This window comes from Panulirus ornatus, chromosome 5 (assembly GCF_036320965.1).
Source record: "Panulirus ornatus isolate Po-2019 chromosome 5, ASM3632096v1, whole genome shotgun sequence".
Lineage (NCBI taxonomy): Eukaryota > Metazoa > Arthropoda > Malacostraca > Decapoda > Palinuridae > Panulirus > Panulirus ornatus.
Genome location: NC_092228.1, coordinates 38,541,673 through 38,562,448, shown reverse-complemented (window position 1 = coordinate 38,562,448; position 20,776 = coordinate 38,541,673). Strand labels below are relative to the sequence as shown.

General features: G+C 43.6%; 1 protein-coding gene across 1 annotated transcript in view; it reads right to left on the bottom strand.

The window, feature by feature from the left end:
• Positions 1 to 3,129: 3,129 nt before the first annotated feature.
• LOC139748666 (uncharacterized) overlaps positions 3,130 to 20,776 on the bottom strand; it is a 93,299-nt gene continuing 75,652 nt past the window's right edge. The window contains 2 exon segments of the mRNA XM_071661930.1: positions 3,130 to 5,992; positions 5,994 to 6,199. Coding sequence (XP_071518031.1) covers positions 5,825 to 5,992; positions 5,994 to 6,199 — 374 coding nt within the window. The 3' untranslated portion in view covers positions 3,130 to 5,824.

The window sequence follows — 20,776 nt, the reverse complement described above, 5'->3', positions numbered from 1 at the left end:
AGGGAAGGTGTGAAACAGATACTTGAGAACATGACGTATGATGGACAGGAGCCACAGGCTTAATGAACCAGTCATGTTTACTCTAGTTTGATCTATACTTCAGATTCTACTTGACAACTCTCGTACTGGAACTGTAAATGATTTAGTAAGATGCTTCGTGAAGCTAATAATGAAGTTAGTCACTTCTTTAACGAAAGGATTATTTTACTTTGATTTATTAAGTTTTTGTTACAATGGTAGAGTGACCCACATTCATTGTTTTATACTGAATATAATTTCTGCTGCTTCACGCGGTGTTGTTATAAATAGTTATTGAATGTAAGCTTAGAAATGCAAGCGATTGATCACAGAATATTGGATAGAAATGAAATATTGTGAAGAAAATGACGAAACCCAGAAGTGGGGATCCCGTCAGCCATGTTCCCGGATCAGGTTACGTCACGAGTTTTTACGGAGAAATTCCCACAGAAGTTGATGTTTAGGTGGGCCAGAGTCCCAGGGCTGGGAGGGCCAGAGTCCCAGGGCTGGGAGGGCCAGAGTCCCAGGGCTGGGAGGGCTAGGGTCCCAGGGCTGGGAGGGCCAGAGTCCCAGGGCTGGGAGGGCTAGGGTCCCAGGGCTGGGAGGGCCAGAGTCCCAGGGCTGGGAGGGCTAGGGTCCCAGGGCTGGGAGGGTCGGAAGTGAAGCATTTGTTGGTGATTATGTGGGCCACCAACTCGACCACCACATGTTGACGTGTATATAATGAGTACTTTTCCTTGCTGTGTGTATGTTTACTTCACTTGAGGAAGAACTACCTCAAATATAGACCCACTCTTAACGTAGCCATAATTGATGAAGAAAAACAAATCTTTGTAAAAGAAATTGTAAACTTGGTTTGTCGTTTAGAAATTGTCGTCTTCGTTTGTCGTGTATATAATGAGTTTGGATGTGTTTACCAGGTGCTGCACCATACATGACGTAGAACCTCATGTACCACATTGACGATGTTCCCATATTGAACTGTGACGAATCCTGCCTTATGATGATGATCTTACAGAGCCATACTAACACTTGACCCTCACCTGGGGTAATAGGAATACCTTATATGAGACATTATATATAGGACTATATAGAGCCGTACCACAATGGACGGGACCTTTAAGTTAGTGAACCTTTAATTTCCATATATTTATTAATGTTCATTACAGTACATGTATTAGACAAGATCTCTTCACATTATGAAGAATGATATCTGACCTATGGTTCAGTAGGGAAGGTGTTATAACAGATCGGCAGGTGAGGATGAGTGATACAGAGATAAGGTCATCATGATAACATAGTGATGATATAGATAACCGTACTGAGTGGGACGAGAACTGCCGTAGTTAACTATAATCACTTAATATGGCCGTCAATGTTGTTACTCACATGAGCATGGTAACATGGAAGTCTTCACTTATAATGATGATGACTTCCTTAAAGTACAGCAGCTTTATTATGTTAGCTAAGATGCCACACGCATTTTATCGACCAACCCCAAGGGGTGGGTGAACAGCTGGGTTGACTGTGGACCGACTGCCGCATCCAGGATTGGAACCTACACGCTGGACCGTGACCGCCGGCCCGTGAATGCGTCATGGTCAGTATGGTTAACCGCCACACCACATCTACTGCCGTACATCTTCCTGGACTTGTTGGTTCCATGTAGGGAGGGGCGTGGGCGGCTCTGGGGGTGGTGTGTGCAGGCGTGGGTGGGTCTAGATGTGATGTGGGCGGTCGTGGGGTGGTGTAGGCGGCCCTGGGGGTGGCGTGGGTGACCGTGGGCGGGTGGGATGCACGTGGGTTTAGAGGCGTCACTCACTTGACGCACAAGAATTAATGAGCCGTGAAAAACAGATTGTCATTAGCCAAGCCTCACACTTACACGCTCACTTACCCTCTCTGTGTCAGTACTTGTCTTACCTACTGGTTATAGTGATCCACAACCATCACTACTGCTCTACCTACTGGTTATGTTGATCCACAACCATCACTACTGCTCTACCTACTGGTTATGTTGATCCACAACCATCATCACTGCTGCTCTACCTACTGGTTATGGTGATCCACAACCATCACTGCTGCTCTACCGCGTCCATTACATTAACACAGAGAATTGTTTTGGTAATATATATATTCCAACATTCTATAACATAACAACTTACAAGTATACCACAGGAACCTTTGACAGCACGTACCATCTAGATGGTTCTCGTGTTCTGCTTGTGGTTGTTATCTGTTAGCAACCATTTCCTTAACTGGTTCTACAAATGGAATGTTGCCTATCACTGTGAGGGGGACCTGGGGCAGCCACAGCAAGACCTAGTGAACATTGATGACCTGGTGAAAGACTGCAGGATTGGTTTTCACTTCTTAGCTAACAACTGTTGTGCTGGAAACAATCATTTTGTCTTCATCTGGTTGTTGTTTAGGTCAGGTATAGCGATAGATGGCTGTTTATTCCTGTTTCTTTTAAAAAATTGTAAAATGATAAAATTATCCTTACTAAACATTAATATTTACCCTTTTCTCTACAATATCAAGTTAGATGTTTCTCATGACAACATATGGGTAGGTGATGTTTCTCATGAGAACATATGGGTAGGTGATGCTTCTTATGACAACATATGGGTAGGTGATGTTTCTCATGAGAACATATGGGTAGGTGATGCTTCTTATGACAACATATGGGTAGGCAGAGTGGTTTGTCAGGCTCATGTGTTCACCTTCTTGCTTGGTCCTTGCCCTCGGATCGTGTGCATCAAGTTGTTTTGTTAAGTGTTGGCAGGTTTTCTTCCCACAACCTGCCTGGCCTCCTTCATACAGGTCTTGGGTAACAGTAGTTCTGGTAGTGTTGTCCAGATAACTTTCCCCACAACTTACAAGTTTTGTAAACACACTAGCAGCACTGGACCCAAGTTTACGTGTCGTCATACGATTGAGCAAGGTCTGGTGAGGTAGGTCATAATGATGATGTCTTTAAAGTTATGTACAACTTGTACACGAAGAAGATACACTAATGAACGAGCAAGTTGTGACAACACAGCTGGTCGCTAGATATACTGTTAGGTTCTCCAGTGGTCTGAAATGATGATAATGAAACGCTAATACTTCATGTTGGTAACTTTAGTGTTAACCATAACATGGTCTCTGTCACTAGAGAACATCATCTCCATCACTGGTATAAATATACAATATATACAGCTGCAATATATACACTGCGCCTAAGAAAAAAAACTAAGGAATACAACATGTTATAGAAATTCAATAGTATAATCTATTTTGATACACAATTCAGAAATAATGCAATAGAGAGGCCTAAGAATTCACATTTACCCTCAGAATGTGTATATATCATAGTGCAGATGACTCAATCACAAGTATAATGTGTAGCGCTCATACACGCCGCCTCATAATACAATTGTATAATGCAGGTTGTAAGTAATATGATACAGTATACTTGTGATGTATGACAGATGTAGGTTGTGGTGTAGACAGTCTAACTGGTAGACTTACCACTCGTGTTAAATTTGCCTCTATGATACTAGGGTTATAGTATATCACAACTCACGCTCCTCTTGGTTGTCACAACCACGTAAGAATTGTTAACATCCAAAAGATTTTCAGGTTGGGTCATTTTTGTCAGATTTAATAAGTTAACTGAATAATGATATCATGTTATCATGATGAGCAAAAACTTATCGTATATCCCGTTTTCATTGTAAGGTTGTTGAAACATTCTCACATTCGGTTATAACAGTCCGAGAGATTAATCCTTGGGAAGTTGTTATGTATTTTATCGTAACAACACCGATCCTACAAGTGTTGTTAATGTTAGTTCTGACTCGTTGTCCATCAGTTATGTACCGTGTGGGTACACCATCACTGCATGGTCAACAACACATGTATAGTGGCCATGCACAGTGATGTCCTGCAGTCTACAACACGTGGCGCCTACCATACAACTGTTGTAGGATGGTTCACTACGTACATTACGACACGTGATACCATACGACTGTTGTGGCATGGTTCACGACATGAACTATCTCCCATACTGGAGGTTTACACTCACTCCCAAATTTGAACTTACATTGAAAATGTGACTGTGGCCTGATGTAGATATTATCATTAGTGTGTGAACTGCACCACTACTGGGGAGAATGTCTCTCACTCACAACTTTGATAACTCATTAACGTCATCCTGAGTGAGGGACTCATGTGTCATGATATGATCATGAGTGAGGGACTCATGTGTCATGATATGATCATGAGTGAGGAAATGAACATTGGGGATGACAGTACGACCCCAGGGTAGGGTTATATTACATAATAATTAAGTATGTATCTCATACTAACAATGGAGGACGGCATTTGATTATGAGAATTTATGTTAATTGTTGAATAGAAAGAAAGATGTGATTAGCAGAAATGTTCATAATAAGTGAAATCTGATTAGTGAAGCAAATATTTACATCACTTACAAATGCAAGAGAGTTTTAGAAAAGAAATGATTTCATTATTAACTAAATGACGTAATAATTATCTTCATTAGTTTTAACTTGATAGTTTACTGAATATAAGGCACGTGAAGTGTGTTGTGGGAGACACTTACCAGGGTACTGTCTGCCTCACTGACCCAAACATTAAACATAACATATATATAAATTCTCAACAGTCAACACACATAGTTCCGTGCTGGTGTTTTACAAGTAATATTATTTACGTGACGTCTACATTCACCATACACTATGAATACTCTTCATTCATCCATCTTACCCATGAGTTTCACCAACTTCATAACATAGTTGTGAATTTCCCATTATCCTAGTGGACTGCTTAGCTCAGGCCCCACACAACCTGTTTATTATAAACGTGTTGCGATGCAGTTGTCCCTCACTGCCGTAGAATGTAGGGAAGAGTGGTATGTGTCATGAGGGCAAGTGTGTTCTCATATTGTCACTCATCATTACAGACATGAAGATGATGATTGTAATACATGTTACATGATAACCCCCCCCCCCCCATCCATCTCGAACAAGTCATATAAACAAACTTTTCATAGAAAACATTTTATTTTGTGTTTGTAATTACGAGAGTAAGCGGTGGTATGTATGTGTTACCATTACTAGGAGGAGGAGGAGGAGGTGTCCACACTGCTGTCTGGACCTGTGTCATGTTGGGTCGTGCAACTTGCAGAGTGGAACAGCCTTGTTGGGAAGGAAGATATACTGTTAAGGTCGTCTCTCACACTTTACTACAGGCAGGACAACCTTAGTGGCAAGGGAGTTCATCACATCCACTTGTTCTGGTTTTGTTTTTCTTGTATTTTTCCGCCGCCTTTTCTCGTGTGGGTCACGTGACTTATGCACTTTGGGTCAGGTCACAAGTTTCCTCCTTTCCTCCTCCACACTTCACTAATCGTTCCCACTGTACACCATGGGAGCCAATATCTGTGTTATCAGCTTGTCCAGGGAAGCATCAGGCACATTATCGTCTACTGAAGTACAACACATAATAAATACATTATCATTATACACCATAAGCAAAATATATTCATCTCCAAAAATAGCATTTGGCATAATTTTCATTTGTTAGTCTATAATGTATTGGTAGTCACAAGGCACATAGTTAGCCAGAGTGGGTTGCTTCACCCACCCAGGGTGGGTCTGCTACCTGCAGTTGCTGGGTGGCTGGGGAGAGCTGACCCAGTCTGGTGCAGGAGACGGTGAGTGGCCACGGCTAGTGAACCTCAGGTCAGGTCAGGTCACGGGCAAGTGCACTACCTGTGGCCGGGGTGGGTGGGCGTCTATCTGGAGGAGTAGTCGTGGTAGGTGGGTGGCTGGCGGTACAACTGGGAGTTGAGGTGTGGTGGTGTCGGGTAGGGTGGAGGGTATACTGGTGAGGTACGGGTGTAGGGTGAGGCCCGAGCCTTCATGGTGGTGGTGCTGCTGTAGGTGTAGGGACCGTACATCGGGACCGTAGGTGCACATGTCTGCAGCGTAAGGCTGGGTCAGGGAGGAACATTGACCTCCACTCCCACCACCCCCGCCCTCCAGACGGGGGTGGCTGTTGAGGGCGGGCGTCAGTGTGGGAGGCGACCCCTGCAGTAAACTGGTGGGCGTGGTCATACTCGAGCCGCCCATCATCCGTGACACCAGACCAGCCTCAACCTCGCAGTCATCTGTGGGACAGAGGTCAAGTGGGGTCAACGTGGGTCGGTACACACACACACACACATAGTGCGACACAGGATAATGAGTGACCTCACGTTTCGTGCCTTCATGAGAGAGGACCACTCTACACTGTAGTACATGAGAGAGGACCACTCTACACTGTAGTACATGAGAGAGGACCACTCTACACTGTAGTACATGAGAGAGGACCACTCTACACTGTAGTACATGAGAGAGGACCACTCTACACTGTAGTACATGAGAGAGGACCACTCTACACTGTAGTACATGAGAGAGGACCACTCTACACTGTAGTACATGAGAGAGGACCACTCTACACTGTAGTACATGAGAGAGGACCACTCTACACTGTAGTACATGAGAGAGGACCACTCTACACTGTAGTACATGAGAGAGGACCACTCTACACTGTAGTACATGAGAGAGGACCACTCTACACTGTAGTACATGAGAGAGGACCACTCTACACTGTAGTACATGAGAGAGGACCACTCTACACTGTAGTACATGAGAGAGGACCACTCTACACTGTAGTACATGAGAGAGGACCACTCTACACTGTAGTACATGAGAGAGGACCACTCTACACTGTAGTACATGAGAGAGGACCACTCTACACTGTAGTACATGAGAGAGGACCACTCTACACTGTAGTACATGAGAGAGGACCACTCTACACTGTAGTACATGAGAGAGGACCACTCTACACTGTAGTACATGAGAGAGGACCACTCTACACTGTAGTACATGAGAGAGGACCACTCTACACTGTAGTACATGAGAGAGGACCACTCTACACTGTAGTACATGAGAGAGGACCACTCTACACTGTAGTACATGAGAGAGGACCACTCTACACTGTAGTACATGAGAGAGGACCACTCTACACTGTAGTACATGAGAGAGGACCACTCTACACTGTAGTACATGAGAGAGGACCACTCTACACTGTAGTACATGAGAGAGGACCACTCTACACTGTAGTACATGAGAGAGGACCACTCTACACTGTAGTACATGAACTACACTGACTGGATGTGACTGACGAGAGATTCATTAATGACATGATTCATATATTACAACACCACACTGAATGATATTGACCAAAGCTAGATACAATCATGCTCAACTCGAATTAAAGATAGTAATGATAAAGATAAGATACTAATGATAAACATAAGATAGTAATGATAAAGATAAGATAGTAATGATAAAGATAAGATAGTAATGATAAACATAAGATAGTAATGATAAAGATAAGATAGTAATGATAAAGATAAGATAGTAATGATAAAGATAAGATAGTAATGATAAAGATAAGATAGTAATGATAAAGATAAGATAGTAATGATAAAGATAAGATACTAATGATAAAGATAAGATAGTAATGATAAAGATAAGATAGTAATGATAAAGATAAGATAGTAATGATAAAGATAAGATAGTAATGATAAAGATAAGATAGTAATGATAAAGATAAGATAGTAATGATAAAGATAAGATAGTAATGATAAAGATAAGATAGTAATGATAAAGATAAGATAGTAATGATAAAGATAAGATACTAATGATAAAGATAAGATAGTAATGATAAAGATAAGATAGTAATGATAAAGATAAGATAGTAATGATAAAGATAAGATAGTAATGATAAGAAATATACTTGCAGCAGGAATTATCTTGACGTGCTGAGGGAGGACTGTTTGATATGCACCTGCATGAGATTACTCCGCTAGTGGAAGTCGCCTTTGGCGTGGCTGTATTACTGTGGTTACAGTCCTACCAGATGATTTCTCACTGCAAAGAGGTTTACGTTACCCTGCCACAGGAAGTACCACAACCGTAGTCTCCAGTAATCTTAGCAAAGAGCTCCTGGTAACACGAGATTCTCAGAAATGGGTTCAGAGTAAATAATGACACGTCAAGAATGCCACATATCTCTTCCTAATCTTCACTATGTTTCAGTAAAGGGCCGGCTTTCATGTGGACTTGGGTCACTGACTGGAAGTTCCAACGTAAGAAAGTGATGAATGGTGTGATGGGAGGCGACTCATCAACGATATGAGTAATATTTTGTTGTCTTCCTCATGACAGTAAAATGTTTGAAGGCAGGAAACCTGTACGTATATGTACTGGTGTCGTCTTGGTTGGAAGAGATCATGAGAGTTAGTTACTGTGTGATATAACGAGGATGAAGGAGCTACAGAAAAAAAGGAAGGTGAAGAAATCTATTGAAAGTTTGGAAGGAAGTTACGATAATTGTGAACCATTAATGTGACTGAAGAATTGTAGGATGATGATATGTAGACAACAGAGGAACTGTACTAAATCCTCTGCCCATATGTTAACAACGTCTTATTACAAAAACGCGCATGCTTATATTTTCTTACGTTTGAGGTACGGTATCTATAATGATGTGGTGGTGGAGGAAGACAATAGATGTGTGTGGTGTGGTGGATTAAGGTCAACATTAATTCTTGGAAGTTGTGTCAGAAATGATCGATAATGTTGGCGTCGGGAACTGCTGACACTCACTCATAGCCAGAAGTGCCACTCTTTACCCACAGGTGTGGAGGCAGCCATAATTAGCAATCTTGATTATCGTGAAAATGATGGTAGTCGGAGGTGAAGCCATTACGAGGGGAGTGGTTGTGGCGTTGGTAGCGGTGGGTAGATGGCTGGGGTGTTGGTGGCACTGTAAGCAGTGCCATCATTTGGTGGTGAGAGACGGCAGCGTCAGCCGGGTATGTCAAGTATGTCGCCACACACACACACACACACACACACACACACACACACACACAAGGGAACTTCTCCTGCACCACCCACCACCCAGAGACAAGTGCTCTTAGCAAGACATGCAACACACACTCGCCGGGCAGCCGTAACGTTAATCGTTCCACTACATCCGTTGTCTGACCATTAAGACCAGGTGGGCTAGCCCCTCTACCGCAGCCTCAGTACTATGCTCCACCAGTCACAATGTCCTGGTGCGCGGCAGATTTCACATGTCTCACCAGTACCATAGTGCACTACAAGTCACCATCTCTCAGTGAGTTGCAACCCTTCATCATCACCAGTCTATACATACATTAACAACTTCCATACACTCCCAGCAGTTTGATAGTAGGAAGATCTCTGCCACACTTTAGCATCCTGCATACAGACACGCAAGACCTCTGTGGCTCTCTCTCTCTCTCTCTCTCTCTCTCTCTCTCTCTCTCTCTCTCTCTCTCTCTCTCTCTCTCTCTCTCTCTCTCTCTCTCTCTCTCTCTCTCTCTCTCTCTCTCTCTCTCTCTCTCTCCACCTTCGTTGACTTCACCAGAGCTTTGGACACAGTCAGCTATAACATGAACACCAACAAAGCCATCAACTGAGAAATGGCTTTCCTTCGTTCTGAGGCTTCCTCAGTAAGCATCGTCTGGCTGTACGTATCTGGAAGGCCATAAGGGAATTGTATTTCATCAACAATTTATCAAGCCAACTTTGGAGTACTTCTTGCAGTCCTTGTAAACTGATGGAAACGTAAGTTGCAGTCCCTCACCTGCAGCGTGGCAGGAGAGCAGAGCATGGGACCCTTGTCTCCTCCTCCCGTATAATGATGACCTGATGGATGCCATTGTACCATCAGAAACAAAGAATTATTCATAATTTACTACATAATTTATTTTCCTTATTTTCTGTATTTTGTCTTCTACTTTCCTCTTTGATTTTTCGTTCGTTCTGTTTACGTTCCAAGTTTTGTGTCTGTATTTATTTTCCTGTCTCGTGTGTGTGTGTGTGTGTGTGTGTGTGTGTGAGCCATGGTGACGCTTCCTCCTCCACTGAGGGCGCCCTCCTCCTCCTCCTGTGTTCCCCCCCGTCCATTCATCTGGTGGGGCAGCGCCTCAGGTTGGCTGGGAATCTTTATTTCCCTTGCTGGCTCACAGGGTCCTGCCCCGGGCACGTAACCCTCCCCGTCCCACACCTGCAGTAATGACCCTTACTGTTACCCTGGGTAAGGCTGGGTATGTGGTGGTGGGTGAGGGCTGGATCCTTCACCAAGCTTTATGGTCGACATTACCGAGGTAAAGGGTTCAACCCACACCCAGAATGACAAACATTTTACTTAGTGGAGCAGCAACATTGACGGCGGGGCACGTGTCACCCAGCTTAACCAGCCCACCTAACATGCTAGTGCCACACCACAGATTTGCATACTGTTACTGCTCGATCTACAGGTATTTGAAGTTAAGACTTGCTTAAAGCCTCTACCTTCTCTTAACAAGAGGCTGTCGGTGTGAAGGTTGTGGCCCATTACGTAGCGGCTCCTCATCCTCCACTGACACACTAACTAACCATAAACATGAAGAACAGACCACATAAATAAATAATAGACGACATAAACCTGGGAATACTGAGGGAAAATGGTTGACAGGCGTGTGGCAACAGCGGCCGCCCGCCCACCTCGTGCACTTGGCACTAACCATCGTACAGGCTAATTAGCTTGAAATATGAATACAATTATGGCCGGGAACTTCCCAACGACCAATAAAGCAGATATATAACATGGTCGGCGTCGCACATCCCTGCTGCAGGTCACATGACGACTGGGGCACGACCTGCAGGTCACATGACGGCTGGGGCACGACCTGCAGGTCACATGACGGCTGGGGCATGACCTGCAGGTCACATGACAGTACTTGGGTGATGGGTTGAGGACATTACCTACACACATCGTTAACTGGTACCTTATAGTCCTGGTATAACTATGTGATGTGTTGTTCGTACACGATCTTACTTGTATTTTCAAACATTTTAATGTTATCAAATACCACATGGAAGTCCTGAGTGAATAATAACCCATCATGTAATGAGAAATCAGTTGTGTTCTGTGTTGCATGTGAAGTTTGTAATAAGATGTATATTGGCCTAACTGGTTCATCTTTAAAGGATGATAAATATTCAGTCAGGACAACCTCACAATCCAACGTAGTATTCAGACATACAGAAGATGATGATGCCCATCTAATGCTTTAATGGGAGTTAAAAATTGCTTGCCTTTGTGTGTGACAGGAAGGCTTATTGTTGGCTTAACAAGATCAGCTAACCGCGTCATAAACATGAATAAAGGGACGAAATGTGGCATATTAAACAACGCGGGATGACCTGACCTCCATTGCCAGGTAGAGGGACAGGTCACTTAATCGTTGTGGTCAACCATTACTTGTTGGTCAGATCATGTGTTGCTTCCTTGTTTCCTCATTTTGGGTCAAGTCTGGTTTTGTATAGATTTATCTTCCGTCTTTATCCTTCAAAATGGCTGGAAATATCCTGGAAACCTTGAAGTTTTGCTATGTATTTTTCCAGCGAGGTTCATCGTAGGGGGCTGGGTCATCACCGGTACGACGGTACACTACGGGCACGTCACTATGATCCACTACACAACAACCCACATGGTTACTGCACGTGTGGTACGCACGTCCCTCACCCCTCTCCCGTCAAGACCGGGGCCTTCCTGTACGACCGACGACCCCAGCTTCACCTCCCCAGCAAGACGAGCCGTCGCACCCCCCCCCCCCCCCCCTACAGCACCATCAAGACATAGTACATACTTGCCTTCCTCATTACCCTGATGAACTACCCGACCTATTAATTCTTCTATAACTGAGCCCCGCAGGCAGGCGACGTCTGGGGAGCGTAGGTAACGTGTACGGTGTTAGGGGTTGGGTGATATATGGGAAGGGGGGGTTGGGTGGGGTGGCAGGAATGACGTAGAGGGGTGAGCAGGGTAGAATGTGTGGGGTGTATGTGAGGCTCGTCACACGTGCCTGAGCGTGCCACAAGCACACCTACCTGACCCTCCTGTGTGTGGGTGGGAGGTGACGGCTCACTGTGGTCGTGTTGGTCACCAGAGTCTGTCTACCACAGACAGGTAGACGGCACTAGTGCCGGCCAGGGGTTACCCTCCAAACTGTCTTGTAACACTGGATATTGTGGTGGAGAAGATACAGGTTGTGGTGGAGTCCAGGGTGACAGATTGTGGTCGTTGTATGTAAACACTCTGGGGTGCCAGGTCTTGCCTCCTCTGTGGTTCCTCAGTGATCATTAACATTGTATTGTTTTTATGATTCAGAGATTTTCATGAAATCAAGTCTCTTCTCAAAGTCTTCCATCTCGCTGTGTACTCAAGTGTTTCTTGATATTCACCAAATATTATCATGTTTTACGTGGTTCACGGGCGTACAGGTATAACACTGGTACAGGTCTGACATTGTGGTAGTAGTTGGTGAAGACTGTGGTGGTCAGCCCAGCACTACGTTGTCTTCAGGTCAGTGGTGTTCAGACTGCCAGAGGCGGCCAGCTTTCCTGAAGTGTTATGGATCATAGACTGACTCAAGTTGTTCACAACAGTCGACCTTCCTGACTTATTATCATGAACACATCAGGTAGGATCCGAGGCTGCCACAACCTGGCCTAGTAATGGCGCCATCTTCATGCTGATACCAAACTTGAATTTTATCATAACCAGTTTTCCCTGAACAACAACAACAACTTGTGCCACAATTAATGTTTATTTATCATTATCTCAGGATCATTTCCTGACACAGTAAACATGTTATTCGACCACGACCATTGTAAAGGCTCCTCTAGCCCACCACGGACGCGCTACTTACATTAAATGGGAAATGTGGACTACTTTGCAGTGAAAAGTTCTTAGAAAAGACTGTACAACCTCACCAGTGACCTTCCACTTGTGGTGTCATCTTGATCCGGCGGAGTATATATATATATATATATATATATATATATATATATATATATATATATATATATATATATATCAATAATGGAATCAGTGTAAATGCAGGTGGTTCATGTGTTTCATGGTGGGGCAATATAGCAACGGTAGTGGGTCTGGTGTGACAGAGCCACAGTAAAGAGGTTTGGACGCGTCAGGAACGTGTGTGAATCATGTTTGTGGCAGTACAGCCAATGTTTGACAGTACGGCTTCTGGGTCTGGCTGCTCTGGCAACACTGGCTGTCTGGGCCGCTGATCAACGGTGGACATAACTCTTGCTCCCCGCTACATACGCACCATTAGAAATAAATTGGTTCAAATGCTTGATTTGACATTTAATATTTCCTCTCCAATTTATTAAGTGGTTCCTTGTGTCACTTTGGTGTGCGTGTGGCCCGCTCGCCCGCCTCTCATATTCAACCAAGTTGTATTCGTCAAAAGGTTTGAATTAAGTTATTTTCAGTGAGCATTTCACCTTTAGACACGGTCTTTTCCGGCTGAGATCTTTGAAATTATTTGTACCAGTGTGAGTCATGATTGTGGCCTTGTTTATACATAGCGGGGTCGCAGGGTAATATATAAGCTATGTAGTTAGTGTTGTAAGTGTCACTTATAATGGTACAAGAGGGATGGAACACACAAGATAGTTCCCAAATACTTAGGTTTTTATGTGTTGGCAAGAATTTTTATCTGACATTATGTACAGTTGTTGGTTTTAGAAGTGTTGGCGGTAGGTTCAGTCCAAGTCAGTCATGGCTGACGGTCCGGCTGACTGATGATGTACCTTCCCTCACTCCGGTGGTCCAGACAACACAACATGGTTAGTAATGTGACTGAGTCAAACATTCATTATATCATGCCAGCTGGTTCCTGCTGATCCATATGTTCTTAGTGATCTTCACAAAGCTTTACATTGATATAAAGACGCGTCATGTATATGGTCAACAAGAATATTTACAAACATTTAATGTTAAACGTTCTTACTTACATTTGTTTACTCAGATATGAAGCCGTTAAGCTTCGTTAGTTTTTATATTTAACGGGACAACACTAACTGTATTAAAACATTAAAATGTTTGAGGAATGAATTTAGAATTGGGAGGTTAGCGTTCATCTTTCTTGACTACCACGGGACTGAACCGTTCAGCTGGGCGCAGTTCTCCAGCTGTGGTGACCGTATAGCGGAGGTTATTAGGACGTGACGCAATCTTGCCTTTCTTCTTGTACAGAATTTTCTCAACTCACACTTTCTCTCCTCCTCGTGGAGGCTTGTCTTGAGGCAGCCCATCTCTAGGAAGACGACCGCTCTTATCCCTTCAACTATTCCCCCATTGTTCTCATTTCTATTTTCTCCTAACTCTTTGGAACCTTCCTTTATCCTCACAGAGGGAGAGAGAGTAAAATGAGTGGAAATGGAGAGTAAAGTGAGAGGGGAAGGCATAGTAAAATGAGAGGGAAAGGAGAGTTGGGTTCCTCATGAGTTCTATAAGGAACAGATCCTAGTACATGTGGTTTATTATATATATATGTATAACATCGAGCAACCTTTCCTGCCATCAAGACTCACCGAGACACTATCTGTTCCACACCATTAATGACACAATACTTTGACTCACCGTTAAGAGAAAAAAGGTCATAAAACTTGGTTTAGTTTGCGAGTTGTGTCACACATTGTGTACTGTCACACAATGCGTAGTTTCACACAGTGTGTAGGGTCACACAGTGTGTAGGGTCACACTGTGTAGTGTCACACAATGTGTATTGTCACACTGTGTAGGGTCACACAGTGTGTAGTGTCACACTGTGTAGGGTCACACAGTGTGTAGTGTCAAGATTGTGTATACAACATTAGAGAAATCATTATGAGCAATAGTTGTTTTCTTATGACGATAATGTGAAGCCATCTACGTAGTTCATGCATATGTGGACGGTCTGTCTGTCTGTCACAAACATTTTCATAAGGTTACCAGCAGCCCAAGTGTTCCTCCTCCTCAATAAAGAAAACAATTTGTCACTCCAATTTGTTTTGAGTGTGAGTTGTTGAGGTCTAAGTGTGAGGTGGGGGGAGGGGGTCTCATTAAACCTTCATGTTGTCTATGACATTACTAGATGTATCTTCCAACATGGTAACGTACTTGGTAACAATCAGACTGATGAGCTGTTTGTAACTGGAGTTTGTAACGTAATAACGCAGAGAATTATTTGCATAATTCTTGTTGAACCTTTACAGTGAGAGCAGAGATTCGTAAGTAAATATTTGAGGATAATTAGGATTGGCAACTAATACTCCAATGAGCCACCAATACCCGGCACACCACGTGTTCTCGCGCGTCCGAATGTGTTGCCTTACCCTTGGCATTGTCCTGTGCTCTTCATTTGAATGTTGGTATAGTGATATCTGTACGGATACGAATGGTTGTGTTGTGGTGCAGGCCTGAGAATGATATCACTGCATATAACGAGGAGCCGTGTGTGTGTGTGTGTGTGTGTGTGTGGTGATAACCTGTGTATGGTAAGAGGCGTGAGGTAGGAGGAGGATGGGAAGCATGGTGCGGGTGGCAATAATTTGTGTCACGTGCCAACTGCCAGTGTCGTCCTGATGTGAGGCTCTTCCCTACCTCCTCCACTCCTCATCTTCACACCTACAACACCAGCCAGTCAGCCACTCATTGTTTGTGACTATTGTACTGGTTGTTGTATATACCATGTGAGACCGAGAGGAGCATACAAGCCAAGATCAGCCACTGCCACGAGGTAGCGCACTTCTGGCCTATCATGTTATTATAAGTGAAGACATCAGTAATTAGACTGCACCTGTGAGACGTATAACGGGGAGAGTTGAGCGGAGGAAAAGGTGGAAATATATTGAGAGGGAAAAATGGATGACACATGAACAGGTTCACTTTCCAACAAAATATATGCAAGATATCACTGTTATCCCATGATGTACAGTATGTTGTAACCTCTCATGATGTACAGTATGTTGTAACCTCTCATGATGTACAGTATGTTGTAACCTCTCATGATGTACAGTATGTTGTAACCTCTCATGATGTACAGTATGTTGTAACCTCTCATGATGTACAGTATGTTGTAACCTCTCATGATGTACAGTATGTTGTAAACTCATTATGTACAGTATGTTGTAACCTCTCATGATGTACAGTATGTTGTAACCTCTCATGATGTACAGTATGTTGTAACCTCTCATGATGTACAGTATGTTGTAAACTCATTATGTACAGTATGTTGTAACCTCTCATGATGTACAGTATGTTGTAACCTCTCATGATGTACAGTATGTTGTAACCTCTCATGATGTACAGTATGTTGTAACCTCTCATGATGTACAGTATGTTGTAACCTCTCATGATGTACAGTATGTTGTAAACTCATTATGTACAGTATGTTGTAACCTCTCATGATGTACAGTATGTTGTAACCTCTCATGATGTACAGTATGTTGTAACCTCTCATGATGTACAGTATATTGTAACCTCTCATGATGTACAGTATGTTGTAACCTCTCATGATGTACAGTATGTTGTAACCTCTCATGATGTACAGTATGTTGTAACCTCTCATGATGTACAGTATGATGTAACCTCTCATGATGTACAGTATGTTGTAAACTCACATGATGCACAGTATGTTGTATACTCTCATGATGTACAGTATGTTGTAACCTCTCATGATGTGCAGTATGTTGTAACCTCTCATGATGTACAGTATGTTGTATACTCTCATGATGTACAGTATGTTGTATATTCTCATGATGTACAGTATGTTGTAAATTCATGATGTACAGTATGTTGTAACCTCTCATGATGTACAGTATGTTGTAACCTCATGATGTACAGTATGTTGTATACTCTCATGATGTACAGTATGTTGTAAACTCATGATGTGCAGTATGTTGTAACCTCTCATGATGTACAGAATGTTGTAAACTCTCATGATGTACAGTATGTTGTAAACTCTCATGATGTACAGTATGTTGTAAACTCATGATGTACAGTATGTTGTAAACTCATGATGTACAGTATGTTGTAACCTCTCATGATGTACAGGATGTTGTAAACTCATGATGTACAGTATGTTGTAAACTCTCATGATGTACAGTATGCTGTAAACTCATGATGTACAGTATGTTGTAAACTCATGATGTACAGTATGTTGTAAACTCTCATGATGTACAGTATGTTGTAAACTCTCATGATGTACAGTATGTTGTAAACTCATGATGTACAGTATGTTGTAAACTCATGATCTACAGTATGTTTTAAACTCTCATGATGTACAGTATGTTGTAAACTCATGATGTACAGTATGTTGTAAACTCTCATGATGTACAGTATGTTGTAAACTCTCATGATGTACAGGATGTAAACTCATGATGTACAGTATGTTGTAAACTCTCATGATGTACAGTATGCTGTAAACTCATGATGTACAGTATGTTGTAAACTCATGATCTACAGTATGTTGTAAACTCTCATGATGTACAGGATGTTGTAAACCCATGATGTACAGTATGTTGTAAACTCTCATGATGTACAGTATGTTGTAAACTCATGATGTACAGTATGTTGTAAACTCATGATGTACAGTATGTTGTAAACTCTCATGATGTACAGGATGTTGTAAACTCATGATGTACAGTATGTTGTAAACTCTCATGATGTACAGGATGTTGTAAACTCTCATGATGTACAGTATGTTGTAAACTCTCATGATGTACAGTATGTTGTAAACTCTGCCAGTATACCCGTAAGAGCAACCATGATATCATGCCCGAGAATTGTACCGTTGTGCTCAAGGATCGTACCTACGGGCTCAAGGATCGTACCTACGGGCTCAAGGATCGTACCTACGGGCTCAAGGACCGTACCTGCGGGCTAAAGGATCGTACCTGCGGGCTCAAGGATCGTAGTTACGAGCTCAAGGATCGTACCTACGGGCTCAAGGATCGTACCTACGGGCTCAAGGATCGTAGTTACGGGCTCAAGGATCGTACCTTCGTATGAAAGCAGTACTTTTGTAATGATGTTAAGAGATTTTACAGGAAGATATGAAATGTACGTTTGTGTGTGTTGAAGTGTACAAGCGAGCATCACCTGTGTGTGTGTGTGTGTGTGTGTGTGTGTGTGTGTGTATCCCTCATCATATATCCTCTCCACCTTCCCGTTTTCTTCCTAGTAATTATTATCACAAAAGTCGTAACGTTGATACACAGTGTAATGTTAGGCGAGTGTACTGTATTGTGATGATACACAGTGTAATGTTAGGCGAGTGTACTGTATTGTGATGATACACAGTGTAATGTTAGGCAAGTGTACTGTATTGTGATGATACACAGTGTAATGTTAGGCAAGTGTACTGTATTGTGATGATACACAGTGTAATGTTAGGCGAGTGTACTGTATTGTGATGATACACAGTGTAATGTTAGGCAAGTGTACTGTATTGTGATGATACACAGTGTAATGTTAGGCGAGTGTACTGTATTGTGATGATACACAGTGTAATGTTAGGCGAGTGTACTGTATTGTGATGATACACAGTGTAATGTTAGGCGAGTGTGTGGTGGGGTGGTGTGGCCAACGTGTTGACCATCATGACCGAGTGTGTGGTGGGGTGGTGTGGCCTACGTGTTGACCATCATGACCGAGTGTGTGGTGGGGTGGTGTGGCCAACGTGTTGACCATCATGACCGAGTGTGTGGTGGGGTGGTGTGGCCAACGTGTTGACCATCATGACCGAGTGTGTGGTGGGGTGGTGTGGCCAACGTGTTGACCATCATGACCGAGTGTGTGGTGGGGTGGTGTGGCCAACGTGTTGACCATCATGACCGAGTGTGTGGTGGGGTGGTGTGGCCAACGTGTTGACCATCATGACCGAGTGTATGTATGGTGGTGTGGCCAACGTGTTGACCATCATGACCGAGTGTGTGGTGGGGTGGTGTGGCCAACGTGTTGACCATCATGGGACGAGGTGTATATCATGGTCTTGCCATCATCGAAGCCTCGTACTGTCTTAATGGTCGTATTCGTGAGATCAGGAGTATAAATGGAGGACCAGTGTATGTATTACTGCCACACAAACACAAAGACTTACTTGTAAGAAGCCATGTACAAATTATATTCTTTGTGGCTACTGTACCAACAGCAGTGTGTGTAGTGGAGAGTGCTGGGGTAAAGTGTGTTACTAGCAACAGTGTAGTGGTGAGTGCTGGGGTAAAGTGTGTTACTAGCAACAGTGTAGTGGTGAGTGCTGGGGTAAAGTGTGTTACTAACAGCAGTGTGTGTAGTGGTGAGTGCTGGGGTAAAGTGTGTTACTAGCAGCAGTGTAGTGGTGAGTGCTGGGGTAAAGTGTGTTACTAGCAGCAGTGTGTGTAGTGGTGAGTGCTGGGGTAAAGTGTGTTACTAGCACCAGTGTAGTGGTGAGTGCTGGGGTAAAGTGTGTTACTAGCAGCAGTGTAGTGGTGAGTGCTGGGGTAAAGTGTGTTACTAGCAGCAGTGTAGTGGTGAGTGCTGGGGTAAAGTGTGTTACTAGCAGCAGCAGTGTAGCAGGGGGAGGGAGGGGGGGCTGGAGTAAAGTGTAACTGGTAGGGTGCGTGTGGCAGCGTGGTAGGTTACTGTCTCAGCTCCTGACACCTTCCCCAGACACTAACTGCCCCCCCCCCTCCCCTCTGTGTGTGTGTGTGTGGGGGGGGTGTGTGTCTCGCTCTGTGTTGTCCCCCCCCCCCCCCCAGCTCACCAAATGCACCCACACGCTTTCCTGGCTCTGTTGATATAGGCTTTGTTCATGTAGGCTCTGTTGATGTGGACCTGTTGTTTCTGACCGTGTCGATGTTTTGATTTACACACACACACACACACACACACACACACACACATATATATATATATATATATATATATATATATATATATATATATATATATATATATATATATAGAGAGAGAGAGAGAGAGAGAGAGAGAGAGAGAGAGAGAGAGAGAGATGCAAATGTAAAGGGTTTCAGTGTGTCTTAAATGTATACAGTGGAGGGCCTTACAACACGAGTGGATGGCCTCCGGAGTTGTTGTTCTACGGTTGTGGATGGGATGTGAGGGACGGGGAGGGGATGTGAAGGAAGGAGTGACGTTTGTTTGTTTGTTGTGATAGTGAGGAGGGCGTCCCGTCGTGTATGTACTACCAGACAGTGTCCCCCTGCCAGTACTGGACCTTCTGTACTACCAGACAGTGTCCCCCTGTACTACCAGAAGACAGACATCATGGGTGTGAGTTATAAAGGTACACTTGTGGTGAGACTTTACCCACATGATGCTACGCCAGAAGGGGACTACCAAGATGAGGATGGGGAAGCAGGGACATCATGACGTGTGTGTTGCCAGTGTATTATACACCTTGACTACTACGGTACGACCCTCCCATGTGTGGCATGACCTTTGACCTGGCTATCATACCCTAAGGTCGTGCTAATGGTCTTATCGTCGTAGTCAAGGGTGGTAGAGTGGTGTGGTAGTTAGGGGTTCTACGGTGGTAGAGTGACGTGGTAGTTAAGGTGTGGTGTGGCAGTACTGTATTGGTCAGCGGGTCGTCGGTACATCAACATGATGTGTAGTGTTGGATTTTGGTCGAGTATGGTGTGAGGGAGGATGTTTGTGGAGACATCATCTCATGCTTGTCTCTGACTATATCCACAGGTCCTGTCCCTCATGCAACGTTAACCATCACACACAAGGTGGAGGTGAACGACCCACTCACAACTACCTA